The following is a 12,873-nucleotide window of genomic DNA, read 5'->3' as shown; positions in this document are numbered from 1 at the left end:
CAAAATAGGGGATAGATTTATAGCATTTGTATCATTTTTTTTTGTTTATTAGTAATGGCAGCAAACTGCGATTTTTAATCGGGACTGTGACATTATGGCAGACACTTCGGACACTTTTTTTTTTTATTCTTTATTTCGATTTTTTTTCCTTTTCCAACAAAGTATAAAATACATTATTCCAGATACCAGTGTTTCTTAATTTCTTAATAGTTTATACATACAAAACTTAACATTATATTCCCTTCTACCTACCCCCTCCCTCCTCCCCCCCTCCCATCCTTGCAGAAATCTCACGAGGTTCATGGTTAAATCTTCTTTTTCTGGCTAGGTATTATTTTTCACTGACTTATTGTGTAATTTCCTCTACGTATCTCTATGATTTTTTAAATTCTTTCCAAGATGCCCATTTGTCCATACAACCCTCTCCTGCTATTGGCTCCTCTCCCCCTTCATTAGAACTTTCTATATTTTGTATTTCATTTACTCTGAAAATCCAGTCCCGTATTTTAGGGCTCTCCTTCTCCCTCCATTTTTTTGGGATTAGGCTTTTGGCGGCGTCAAGCAGTATGGGAATTACCGAGGCTTTATATTGCTTTACAGGTTCGTCTGTCCTGTGGAACAAAACGGTCCATGGATCTTCTCTTATTTCTTTATTTGTTACAACCTTTATTAAACCTAAGACTTTCCTCCAGTATTTTTTAACAGTGGGGCAATCCCACCATATGTGGGCCATTGTCCCTATTTTTTTGCACCCTCGCCAACAATCTGAGGACTGCTCTTCTACGTATTTGCCCAATTTGTCGGGGCTGTCGTACCACCTTGCGTGGCACTTGTAATTCATCTCTATCATCTTATTATCAACCGCAGAGCAGTGAATCAATTTAAATATTTTCTTACTAATCTGTGCACTATATTGTGACCCCAAATCACTTTCCCATTTTTTGATGTACGGTGGGCCCTCCAGTCCGTCACCCTCTAAAAGAATTTTATATATTCGAGCTATGTTATTTTTTGATTTTTCTCTCAAACAGAGCCGCTCAAGGGGCCTGTATTCTTCTTCGCTTCGAATTGGGTGGGGTAATTTTGCAATAAAATGGCTTAGCTGGAGATACCGCCATGCATCAATCCTCATAAGTTCAGTGTCTATACTCAGTACTTGAAATGTAGCTAATTTACCTCTAATTAATATAGCTTTTACTTGTGCATTGCCTTTTGTTATCCAATTACCCCCCACTTCCTGTTTCCCCGGTGTAAAATAGTAATTTTCCTTAAGAAAAATCAAGGGTGAATTATAACTCCAGTTATTTTGTGTATGAATTTGATCCCATACTTTAAGTGCAATACGTGTTATTTTGTGTGTATTCATACCTATTGGCCTAAACTGTGGAGGGTTCCATATTATTCGTCCTAATTGTGCTTGACTCATTAAATTTTATAAACTCACCCACCTCTTATCATTTGCCTCATTCGCCCATTCCACCACCCGTGCAAGAGCCACTGCATTGTAATATTTTTTAAGATCCGGAACTGCTAAGCCCCCCTGTTTTTTTCCCCTGCTTAACACCGCGAAAGCGATTCTCAGTTTTTTATATTGCCATATATACTTAGAGATTAATCCTTTTAAGGTTTTAAAAAAGGCCTGGGGGAGCGAGATGGGCAGCATTTGAAACTTGTATAAAATCTTTGGGACCAGCACCATTTTAACCGCATTGATCCGCCCTAACCAAGAGAGAGGGCATGTTGAAATTTTTTTTATTTCTCTTTTCATTTCATCTAATAATGGGATATAATTATTCACATATATTTTCCTAATAGTATCAGAGAGGTAAACTCCCAGGTATTTAATCTCCTTTCGCCAAGGAAAACAGAATTCCGTATGGAGTTTCGCCTCTTCCTGTCTACTGATGTTAATATTTAAGATCTCAGACTTGCCAAGGTTAATTTCGAAATTCGATATTACATCGGACACTTTTGACACATTTTTGGATTGGCATTTATACAGCGATCAGTGCTATAGAAATGCACTGATTACTGTAAAAATGTCACTGGCAGGGAAGGGGTTAACACGAGGGGGCGATCAAGGGGTTAACTGTGTTCCCTGCTATGTCTTTCTAACTGAACGGGGAGGGGACTGACGGATCGTGGTTCCTAGCTATTAGGAACACACGATCTGTCACTCCTGACTGAGCAGAACAGGGATTTGTGTGTTTACACACACACTTCCGTGTTCTGCCTCTCGTGCCCGGCGGTCATCACGACCATCGGCCATGAGCATCGGCATCCCCACAGTGCAGCAGTTAATGTATCTGGCATTTTTTACATTGACGTCACTAGGATGCGATTTTGCATTGCAGTCAATAGGGGACATTTTTGCTTTGAAGTAAATAGGATGCGATTTTGTAATGCATTCGCTAGGGGGTGATTTTGTCATTGGGACACGATTTTGCAATGAAATCAATCGCACATAATATTGCATTGAAGTCAATGGATGTGATTTTGTATTGAAGTCAATGGGACATAGAAAAAAAAAATGCAGATAATGGCATACTATCGGCAAAGAGCCAACAACCCTATTTTCAGGCAAATATTTTTGGCGGCCAATATATTGGTGCATCCCTAATTCTCATGAACTAAGAAGACCACCTTGAGAAAAAAAAGGAAAGGAAATAACCCGAATACCACCTTGTCTTCATACCACCTATGGATATTTTCACAGTTAGGAATCTCTAGTTTGTCTTTGAAATAAACATATCTAAATACAATAAGGACCTGTTAGAGTCAGTCAACTGTGCCCCCATAATTTTGATGTCTGACAAAAAGACACTGTTGTTCTAAACCTATGTCAGTATATTTGATTCTTTAGCTGCTGCCTGGTTTTCATACTCCCTTGGTAGTTGATATTCACTATGCAATCAAAGAGAAACCAAGTTTTGCACATTAACAAAATGGTGCAATTGCAGATCTGTCAGAGCAGTCACGGAAGTTACTTGGTTACACAGGAAATACAACAGCACAATGTTCTATACAGGGGATTCAGATTGCTTGACATTAACAATATTTGCATAGATAGATAGATGCTGCATGAATGCACTGACCAGTACTCTACCTGGCCCTCTGTGCCTTTTCTCCATCCAGATGTAGCAATTGTTTTGAGCCACACCAGTCTGTGAGTCAAGGAAGGGAAGGCGGACACTGCGGTCAGCACATAGTCTGGCGTTGTAGTTGCGGCAATGCTCAATCGCTTCTTTGTAGAACTGATCTCCAAGTCTGCAAGAGAGAGGAATGCTAAATAATGACATCAGAGCTCTGGAAAGGAAACTCACAGAGTCGATAGATAACTATACATTCCAATATAAACACATTTAGTAATCAGAATAAGAAAGTGATTATTCCTGCGCTGCCTTTAATTGAATGGTGGACCGTGGAACTGCTGCGTACACCGGAATGGATCAAACCGAATCCAGCAGATTTTAACAGAGGGGTGGTTGGTGTCGCGCTATTCTAATAAAGAATGCTAGTCAGGAGGGGGTCTTAAGCCCTAATTTCCTGGTTCATAGGTGAGAGAATTTGGAATGGTCCTTTGTAGTTATAAAAATGGCTAAGAAGTTATAAGTCTAAAAATACGTGGAGTGAGAGTAAATGACATGTAAAATATCAGCTATGCAATGTAATAGTAGTGTAAACGCCAGGGAGTGCAAATAAAGAACAACAATAGAGATATAAAAACTACCAGAAAATGTAAAACAAAATATAAAAGTAAATAAAATAGTAGAAGCACTACAGAGGTGTCTGTGTCCAGGTTACAGACGTGCAGGGATGGTTATTATAAGAAAAGATAATACTGAGTATCAGCGTGGTCAGAAAGGAAAGATAGACCCTGTTATATTAACCACTTCAGCCCCGGACCAATAAACACCTTAAGGACCAGAGGTCTTTTTCCAATTTCGCACTGCGCTGCTTTAACTGGTAATTGCGCGGTCATGCAATATTGCACCCAAACGAAATTTGCGTCCTTTTCTTCCCACAAATAGAGCTTTCTTTTGATGGTATTTGATTGCCTCTGCGATTTTTTTTTTTTGCGATATAAATAGAAAAAGAGCGAAAATTTTGAAAAAAAAAAGATATTTTCTTCTTTTTGTTATAAGAAAAATCGAATAAACTAAATTTTAGTCATACATTGAGGGCAAAATTTATTCAGCCACATGTCTTTAGTAAAAAAAATGTCAATAAGCGTATATTTTTTGGTTTGCGCAAAAGTTATAGCGTCTACAAACTAGAGTACATTTTCTGGAATTTACACAGCTTTTAATTTATGACTGCCGATCTCATTTCTTGAGGTGCTAAAATGGCAGGGCAGTACAAATCCCCCCCAAATGACCCCATTTTGGAAAGTAGACACCCCAAGGAAATTGCTGATGGGTATGTTGAGCCCATTGAATATTTATTTTTTTTGTCCTAAGGGATTGAATAATGACAAAAAGTTGTCACTAAATGATATATTGCTCACACATGCCATAGTTATATGTGGAATTGCACCCCAAAATATATTCCGCTACTTCTCCCGAGTATGGGGATACCACATGTGTAGGACTTTTTGGGAGTCTAGTCGCGCACGGCACCCCGAAAACCAATCACCACCTTCAGGATTTCTAAGGGTGCAAATTTTTGATTTAACTCCTCACTACCTATCACAGTTTCGAAGGCCATAAAATGCCAAAATAGCACAAAACCCCCCAAAATGACCCCATTTTGGAAAGTAGACACCCCAAGCTATTTACTGAGAGGCATGTTGAGTCCATGGAATATTTTATATTTTGCCACAAGTTGCGGGAATATTACAAACTTTTTTTTTTTTGCACAAAGTTGTCACTAAATGATATATTGCTCACACATGCTATGGGCATATGTGAAATGACACCCCAAAATACATTCTGCTGCTTCTCCTGAGTACGGGGATACCACATGTGTGGGACTTTTTGGGAGTCTAGTCGCGCACGGCACCCCGAAAACCAATCACCACCTTCAGGATTTCTAAGGGTGCAAATTTTTGATTTAACTCCTCACTACCTATCACAGTTTCGAAGGCCATAAAATGCCAAAATAGCACAAAGCCCCCCCAAATGACCCCATTTTGGAAAGTAGACACCCCAAGCTATTTACTGAGAGGCATGTTGAGTCCATGGAATATTTTATATTTTGCCAAAAGTTGCGGGAAGATTACAAACTTTTTTTTTTTTTGCACAAAGTTGTCACTAAATGATATATTGCTCACACATGCTATGGGCAGAAGTCAAATTACACCCCAAATGAAATTCTGCTGCTTCTCCCGAGTACGGGGATACCACATGTGGGGGACTTTTTGGGAGCCTAGCCACGTACGGGACCCCGAAAACCAAGCACTGCCTTCCGGATTTAAATATAAAATGCTACCAAAAAACCTGTTAGCGATGGCAGGGATCAGGCCTGACTCTGCGATCGCTGCAGTTATGTGTTTAGTGTTTTGTAAGTGACAGTGATCGATCGATACTGCACTTGGGTGGGCTGGGCAGAGGGGCAAAACGCAGGTGCTAGCAGGTATCTGGGCTGATCCCGCTAACAATGCGTTTTTTTGGAACCCTAAACTGCTGGGGATGCTAGTATAGATCTGATCAGATCAGATATTGATCTGTTCAGATTCTATAGCACTACGGGAGGTGTATGCTTTGCGTGTGGGTGTTAGCGGTACTGGCACTAACCTAGCGCTGCTTGGGGCGACGCAGACCCTGACCCTAAAACCTAATTGATATCACCCGCCGGGTGATCAGGGGGTTAAACCTTTATTGGGTAATAAATGGTGGGTGCCCTGATGCTATAAAAAACAAACTAACCAGAGTCACCCGTAACACTTATACGGTGATCAGTGGTGAAAGGGTTAACTAGGGGCAATCAGGGGGTTCAAATTTTTATTAGGTAGTATATGGGGGTCCCTGGCGCTATATAAAAACCTGACGGGGAACCTAAATACCTAACTGGCTAACCAGCGTCACCAGTGACACTTATACTGTGATCGCTGGTGAAAGGGGGTGAAAGGGTTAACTAGCAGCAATCAGGGGGTTAAAACCATTATTGGGTAGTATATCGGAGTACCTAGCGCTATAAAAACCTGGCGGTGAACCTAAAAAAATAACTAGCTACCTAGCGACACTAGCGACACTGATGCAGCGATCAGAAAAATGATCGCTTAGTGACACTGGCAAAAGGGGGTGAAAGGGTTAACTAGCGGCAATCAGGGGGTTAAAACCATTATTGGGTAGTATATCGGGGTACCTAGCGCTATAAAAACCTGGCGGTGAACCTAAAAAAATAACTAGCTACCTAGCGACACATGCAGCGATCAGAAAAATGATCGCTTAGTGACACTGGCAAAAGGGGGTGAAAGGGTTAACTAGCGGCAATCAGGGGGTTAAAACCATTATTGGGTAGTATATCGGGGTACCTAGCGCTATAAAAACCTGGCGGTGAACCTAAAAAAATAACTAGCTACCTAGCGACACTAGCGACACTGATGCAGCGATCAGAAAATTGATCGCTTAGTGACACTGGCAAAAGGGGGTGAAAGGGTTAACTAGCGGCAATCAGGGGGTTAAAACCATTATTGGGTAGTATATCGGGGTACCTAGCGCTATAAAAACCTGGCGGTGAACTTAAAAAAATAACTAACTAGCTACCTAGCGACACATGCAGCGATCAGAAAAATGATCGCTTAGTGACACTGGCAAAAGGGGGTGAAAGGGTTAACTAGCGGCAATCAGGGGGTTAAAAACATTATTGGGTAGTATATCGGGGTACCTAGCGATATAAAAACCTGGCGGTGAACCTAAAAAAATAACTAGCTACCTAGCGGGGGGGGGGGGTTTGTGTGCCTGTGTGTACCTACATGTCAGTGTAGTGTTGGTGCACACTTACTATTAGTCTTCTCCTCGTAGTCCGGTCAAAAAGACCGACCCGAGGAGAATGACATCACTTCCTCCTTCCTGTGTAAACAATACACAGTGGGAGGAAGCTTCTCATTGGCCAGGAGCGATCCAGAGGGGGTGGCCCGAAAACCAACGGCCATCCCCTCATCACGGAGCGCTCCTGGAGCGAACCGGACCGTCGTATCCAACGGGAGGGGGTCCGATCGGACCCCCCACCCGCTGGAAGGCAATCACGTACATCTACGTGATTGTGCCTGCCTGTGCCATTGTGCTGACGTACATTGGCAATACGGCGGTCCTGAAGTGGTTAAAAGTGAACACACTACAGAGTCAGCTAAGACTTAGGTTGTTTGAATAAACATGAAAATGTAAAACAGTATGGGATGTGGACGTATCAAACCATGTCAACTAAAGACCTCTAAAAATGAATGTGACAGAAAATGCCACGTGCTCAATTTAGAGTGTGAGGATAGTGATGGCCGAACGGTTCGCCCGGCGGTCGTTTCGCGGCGAATTTCCGACTTTCGCCGTCCGCGGGTTCGAACGCCTTTTTCCGTCGTTCGCCCCGGCGGACTTACGTGTTTAATGTATACAAGAACTTTAACCTTTCGTGACACGTTTATCATGTGTTACAGGACAACCAATTGAGACATGACAGCTCATGGACACTTGGACATTCCCCCTAACCTATAAATACACCCGATCCGGTGGCCATTTTACATTCTTTCTTCTGTCACTGTAGGGAAAGGATCCTGTGTGGAGTAGGGACAGAGAAAACGCTAGCTATTTGGTACACAAAAGTTCTTTTCAGGACTGGTATAGGTGTTAGGTCAGCAGCCTGAGTTTCTTTTGTCAGTTTAGATAAAGGGACAGAGCGCTGTATGCTGCTATTTTAGGGACAGCTCAGCCAGATTAGTCTTTCTTCATCATCATCATCATCATCATCATTAGCTGTTACTATCAGGTCCACAAAAGAGCTGTTCCAGCTAATCGTTCCAGCCTACTCTTTTTTGCCAATTTGTATAGGGACAGGCAGGAAGCAGTGTGTCAGGCAGTGAGGATAATTTTAAAGACTTGCTGTTACTATTAGTTCCACAAAGGTTCTTTTCAGGACTGGTATCAGTGGTACGGTAATAGGCTTGTACACGTATAATATTCTTTCTTCCAAATATAGAAAGAATATTATACTTGACTGCTGCCCTTCTGCTGCAGTCTGCTAATCATTCACAACTCACTTGTTCCACAAAGCTCTTTATCAGGACTGGTAACTTGGTCTGTCTAGGGTGCTACGGTACATAGGCTTGGGTGCGGTACAGTCTGCTGTTCTGTAAGGACCGCTATCGGTCCACAATACATAGGGTTGCCGTGCACTACTGCTGACCGCTGCCCTATACTGCAGCAGTCCTTCAGCGGTATAGGGACTGACGCACAGTCTGCTAAACACTAATACACAACCTGCTTGGTCCACAAAAGTTCTTATAAGGACTGGTAACTTGGTATAGGGTGCTACGGTACATAGGCCTGAGTGCAGTACAGTCTGCTGTTCTGTAAGGACCGCTATCGGTCCACAATACATAGGGTTGCCGTGCACTACTGCTGACCGCTGCCCTATACTGCAGCAGTCCTTCATTGGTATAGGGACTGACGTACAGTCTGCTAATCACTAACACACAACCTGCTTGGTCCACAAAAGTTCTTATAAGGACTGGTAACTTGGTATAGGGTGCTACGGTACATAGGCCTGAGTGCAGTACAGTCTGCTGTTCTGTAAGGACCGCTATCGGTCCACAATACATAGGGTTGCCGTGCACTACTGCTGACCGCTGCCCTATACTGCAGCAGTCCTTCATTGGTATAGGGACTGACGTACAGTCTGCTAATCACTAACACACAACCTGCTTGGTCCACAAAAGTTCTTATAAGGACTGGTAACTTGGTATAGGGTGCTACGGTACATAGGCCTGAGTGCGTTACAGTCTGCTGTTCTGTAAGGACCGCTATCGGTCCACAATACATAGGGTTGCCGTGCACTACTGCTGACCGCTGCCCTATACTGCAGCAGTCCTTCAGCGGTATAGGGACTGACGCACAGTCTGCTAAACACTAACACACAACCTGCTTGGTCCACAAAAGTTTTTATAAGGACTGGTAACTTGGTATAGGGTGCTACGGTACATAGGCCTGAGTGCAGTACAGTCTGCTGTTCTGTAAGGACCGCTATCGGTCCACAATACATAGGGTTGCCGTGCACTACTGCTGACCGCTGCCCTATACTGCAGCAGTCCTTCATTGGTATAGGGACTGACGTACAGTCTGCTAATCACTAACACACAACCTGCTTGGTCCACAAAAGTTCTTATAAGGACTGGTAACTTGGTATAGGGTGCTACGGTACATAGGCCTGAGTGCGTTACAGTCTGCTGTTCTGTAAGGACCGCTATCGGTCCACAATACATAGGGTTGCCGTGCACTACTGCTGACCGCTGCCCTATACTGCAGCAGTCCTTCATTGGTATAGGGACTGACGTACAGTCTGCTAATCACTAACACACAACCTGCTTGGTCCACAAAAGTTCTTATAAGGACTGGTAACTTGGTATAGGGTGCTACGGTACATAGGCCTGAGTGCGTTACAGTCTGCTGTTCTGTAAGGACCGCTATCGGTCCACAATACATAGGGTTGCCGTGCACTACTGCTGACCGCTGCCCTATACTGCAGCAGTCCTTCATTGGTATAGGGACTGACGTACAGTCTGCTAATCACTAACACACAACCTGCTTGGTCCACAAAAGTTCTTATAAGGACTGGTAACTTGGTATAGGGTGCTACGGTACATAGGCCTGAGTGCGTTACAGTCTGCTGTTCTGTAAGGACCGCTATCGGTCCACAATACATAGGGTTGCCGTGCACTACTGCTGACCGCTGCCCTATACTGCAGCAGTCCTTCAGCGGTATAGGGACTGACGCACAGTCTGCTAAACACTAACACACAACCTGCTTGGTCCACAAAAGTTTTTATAAGGACTGGTAACTTGGTATAGGGTGCTACGGTACATAGGCCTGAGTGCGTTACAGTCTGCTGTTCTGTAAGGACCGCTATCGGTCCACAATACATAGGGTTGCCGTGCACTACTGCTGACCGCTGCCCTATACTGCAGCAGTCCTTCATTGGTATAGGGACTGACGTACAGTCTGCTAATCACTAACACACAACCTGCTTGGTCCACAAAAGTTCTTATAAGGACTGGTAACTTGGTATAGGGTGCTACGGTACATAGGCCTGAGTGCGTTACAGTCTGCTGTTCTGTAAGGACCGCTATCGGTCCACAATACATAGGGTTGCCGTGCACTACTGCTGACCGCTGCCCTATACTGCAGCAGTCCTTCAGCGGTATAGGGACTGACGCACAGTCTGCTAAACACTAACACACAACCTGCTTGGTCCACAAAAGTTTTTATAAGGACTGGTAACTTGGTATAGGGTGCTACGGTACATAGGCTTGAGTGCGGTACAGTCTGCTGTTCTGTAAGGACCGCTATCGGTCCACAATAGATAGGGTTGACGTGCACCACTGCTGACCGCTGCCCTATACTGCAGCAGTCCTTCAGCGGTATAGGGACTGACGTACAGTCTGCTAATCACTAACACACAACCTGCTTGTTCCACAAAAGTTCTTATAAGGACTGGTAACTTGGTATAGGGTGCTACGGTACATAGGCTTGAGTGCGGTACAGTCTGCTGTTCTGTAAGGACCGCTATCGGTCCACAATAGATAGGGTTGACGTGCACCACTGCTGACCGCTGCCCTATACTGCAGCAGTCCTTCAGCGGTATAGGGACTGACGTACAGTCTGCTAAACACTAATACACAACCTGCTTGGTCCACAAAAGTTCTTATAAGGACTGGTAACTTGGTATAGGGTGCTACGGTACATAGGCCTGAGTGCGTTACAGTCTGCTGTTCTGTAAGGACCGCTATCGGTCCACAATACATAGGGTTGCCGTGCACTACTGCTGACCGCTGCCCTATACTGCAGCAGTCCTTCATTGGTATAGGGACTGACGTACAGTCTGCTAATCACTAACACACAACCTGCTTGGTCCACAAAAGTTCTTATAAGGACTGGTAACTTGGTATAGGGTGCTACGGTACATAGGCCTGAGTGCGTTACAGTCTGCTGTTCTGTAAGGACCGCTATCGGTCCACAATACATAGGGTTGCCGTGCACTACTGCTGACCGCTGCCCTATACTGCAGCAGTCCTTCATTGGTATAGGGACTGACGTACAGTCTGCTAATCACTAACACACAACCTGCTTGTTCCACAAAAGTTCTTATAAGGACTGGTAACTTGGTATAGGGTGCTACGGTACATAGGCTTGAGTGCGGTACAGTCTGCTGTTCTGTAAGGACCGCTATCGGTCCACAATAGATAGGGTTGACGTGCACCACTGCTGACCGCTGCCCTATACTGCAGCAGTCCTTCAGCGGTATAGGGACTGACGTACAGTCTGCTAAACACTAATACACAACCTGCTTGGTCCACAAAAGTTCTTATAAGGACTGGTAACTTGGTATAGGGTGCTACGGTACATAGGCTTGAGTGCGGTACAGTCTGCTGTTCTGTAAGGACCGCTATCGGTCCACAATAGATAGGGTTGACGTGCACCACTGCTGACCGCTGCCCTATACTGCAGCAGTCCTTCAGCGGTATAGGGACTGACGTACAGTCTGCTAAACACTAATACACAACCTGCTTGGTCCACAAAAGTTCTTATAAGGACTGGTAACTTGGTATAGGGTGCTACGGTACATAGGCTTGAGTGCGGTACAGTCTGCTGTTCTGTAAGGACCGCTATCGGTCCACAATAGATAGGGTTGACGTGCACCACTGCTGACCGCTCACCTATACTGCAGCAGTCCTTCAGCGGTATAGGGACTGACGTACAGTCTGCTAATCACTAACACACAACCTGCTTGTTCCACAAAAGTTCTTATAAGGACTGGTAACTTGGTATAGGGTGCTACGGTACATAGGCTTGAGTGCGGTACAGTCTGCTGTTCTGTAAGGACCGCTATCGGTCCACAATAGATAGGGTTGACGTGCACCACTGCTGACCGCTGCCCTATACTGCAGCAGTCCTTCAGCGGTATAGGGACTGACGTACAGTCTGCTAAACACTAATACACAACCTGCTTGGTCCACAAAAGTTCTTATAAGGACTGGTAACTTGGTATAGGGTGCTACGGTACATAGGCTTGAGTGCGGTACAGTCTGCTGTTCTGTAAGGACCGCTATCGGTCCACAATAGATAGGGTTGACGTGCACCACTGCTGACCGCTGCCCTATACTGCAGCAGTCCTTCAGCGGTATAGGGACTGACGTACAGTCTGCTAAACACTAATACACAACCTGCTTGGTCCACAAAAGTTCTTATAAGGACTGGTAACTTGGTATAGGGTGCTACGGTACATAGGCTTGAGTGCGGTACAGTCTGCTGTTCTGTAAGGACCGCTATAGGTCCACAATAGATAGGGTTGACGTGCACCACTGCTGACCGCTCACCTATACTGCAGCAGTCCTTCAGCGGTATAGGGACTAAGAGTTTTGTCACAGGGTCATTTAAAAAATGACATGCAGAGGAAGAGGCAGGCCCTTCCGCAGGGGTGGTAGGGGTAGGGCAGGAGCAACAGGCTTGAGCCAAAGTGGGAAGTTGCAGAAGGTGCGTTCAATTACTTTAAAGGATGCACCAGACTTGGTTGAGTGGCTCGCTCAGCCTTACTCTTCTGCACCCTCCTCATCCTCTCGATCTGCACCCTCTTCTTCACTCTCTGCTATGTGCACCCCCAAAGACACTACCACCAACAACACGACCACCACCACCACCACCACATACCTTCCGCTTGAGTCACTG

The 12,873-nt window shown here is 44.6% G+C and overlaps 1 protein-coding gene across 8 annotated transcripts in view; it reads right to left on the bottom strand.

The window, feature by feature from the left end:
* Window positions 1-12,873, bottom strand: part of DPF3 (double PHD fingers 3) — a 717,329-nt gene that overhangs the window by 486,510 nt on the left and 217,946 nt on the right. For all 8 annotated transcript variants that reach the window (XR_013264877.1, XM_077464591.1, XM_077464592.1 and 5 more), the window contains exon 3: window positions 3,107-3,267. Coding sequence is in view for 7 of the 8 variants with exons in the window: in XM_077464591.1 (XP_077320717.1) it covers window positions 3,107-3,267 (161 nt within the window). In the remaining variant the exon portion in view is untranslated. The remainder of the gene's footprint in view (window positions 1-3,106; window positions 3,268-12,873) is intronic.

Source organism: Lithobates pipiens, unplaced genomic scaffold, assembly GCF_037356315.1.
Source record: "Lithobates pipiens isolate NorthernLeopardFrog02 unplaced genomic scaffold, aLitPip1_a1.2 Scaffold_30, whole genome shotgun sequence".
Lineage (NCBI taxonomy): Eukaryota > Metazoa > Chordata > Amphibia > Anura > Ranidae > Lithobates > Lithobates pipiens.
The sequence above is the reverse complement of the archived record's forward strand: the minus strand, read 5'-3'. Positions and strand labels throughout refer to the sequence as shown.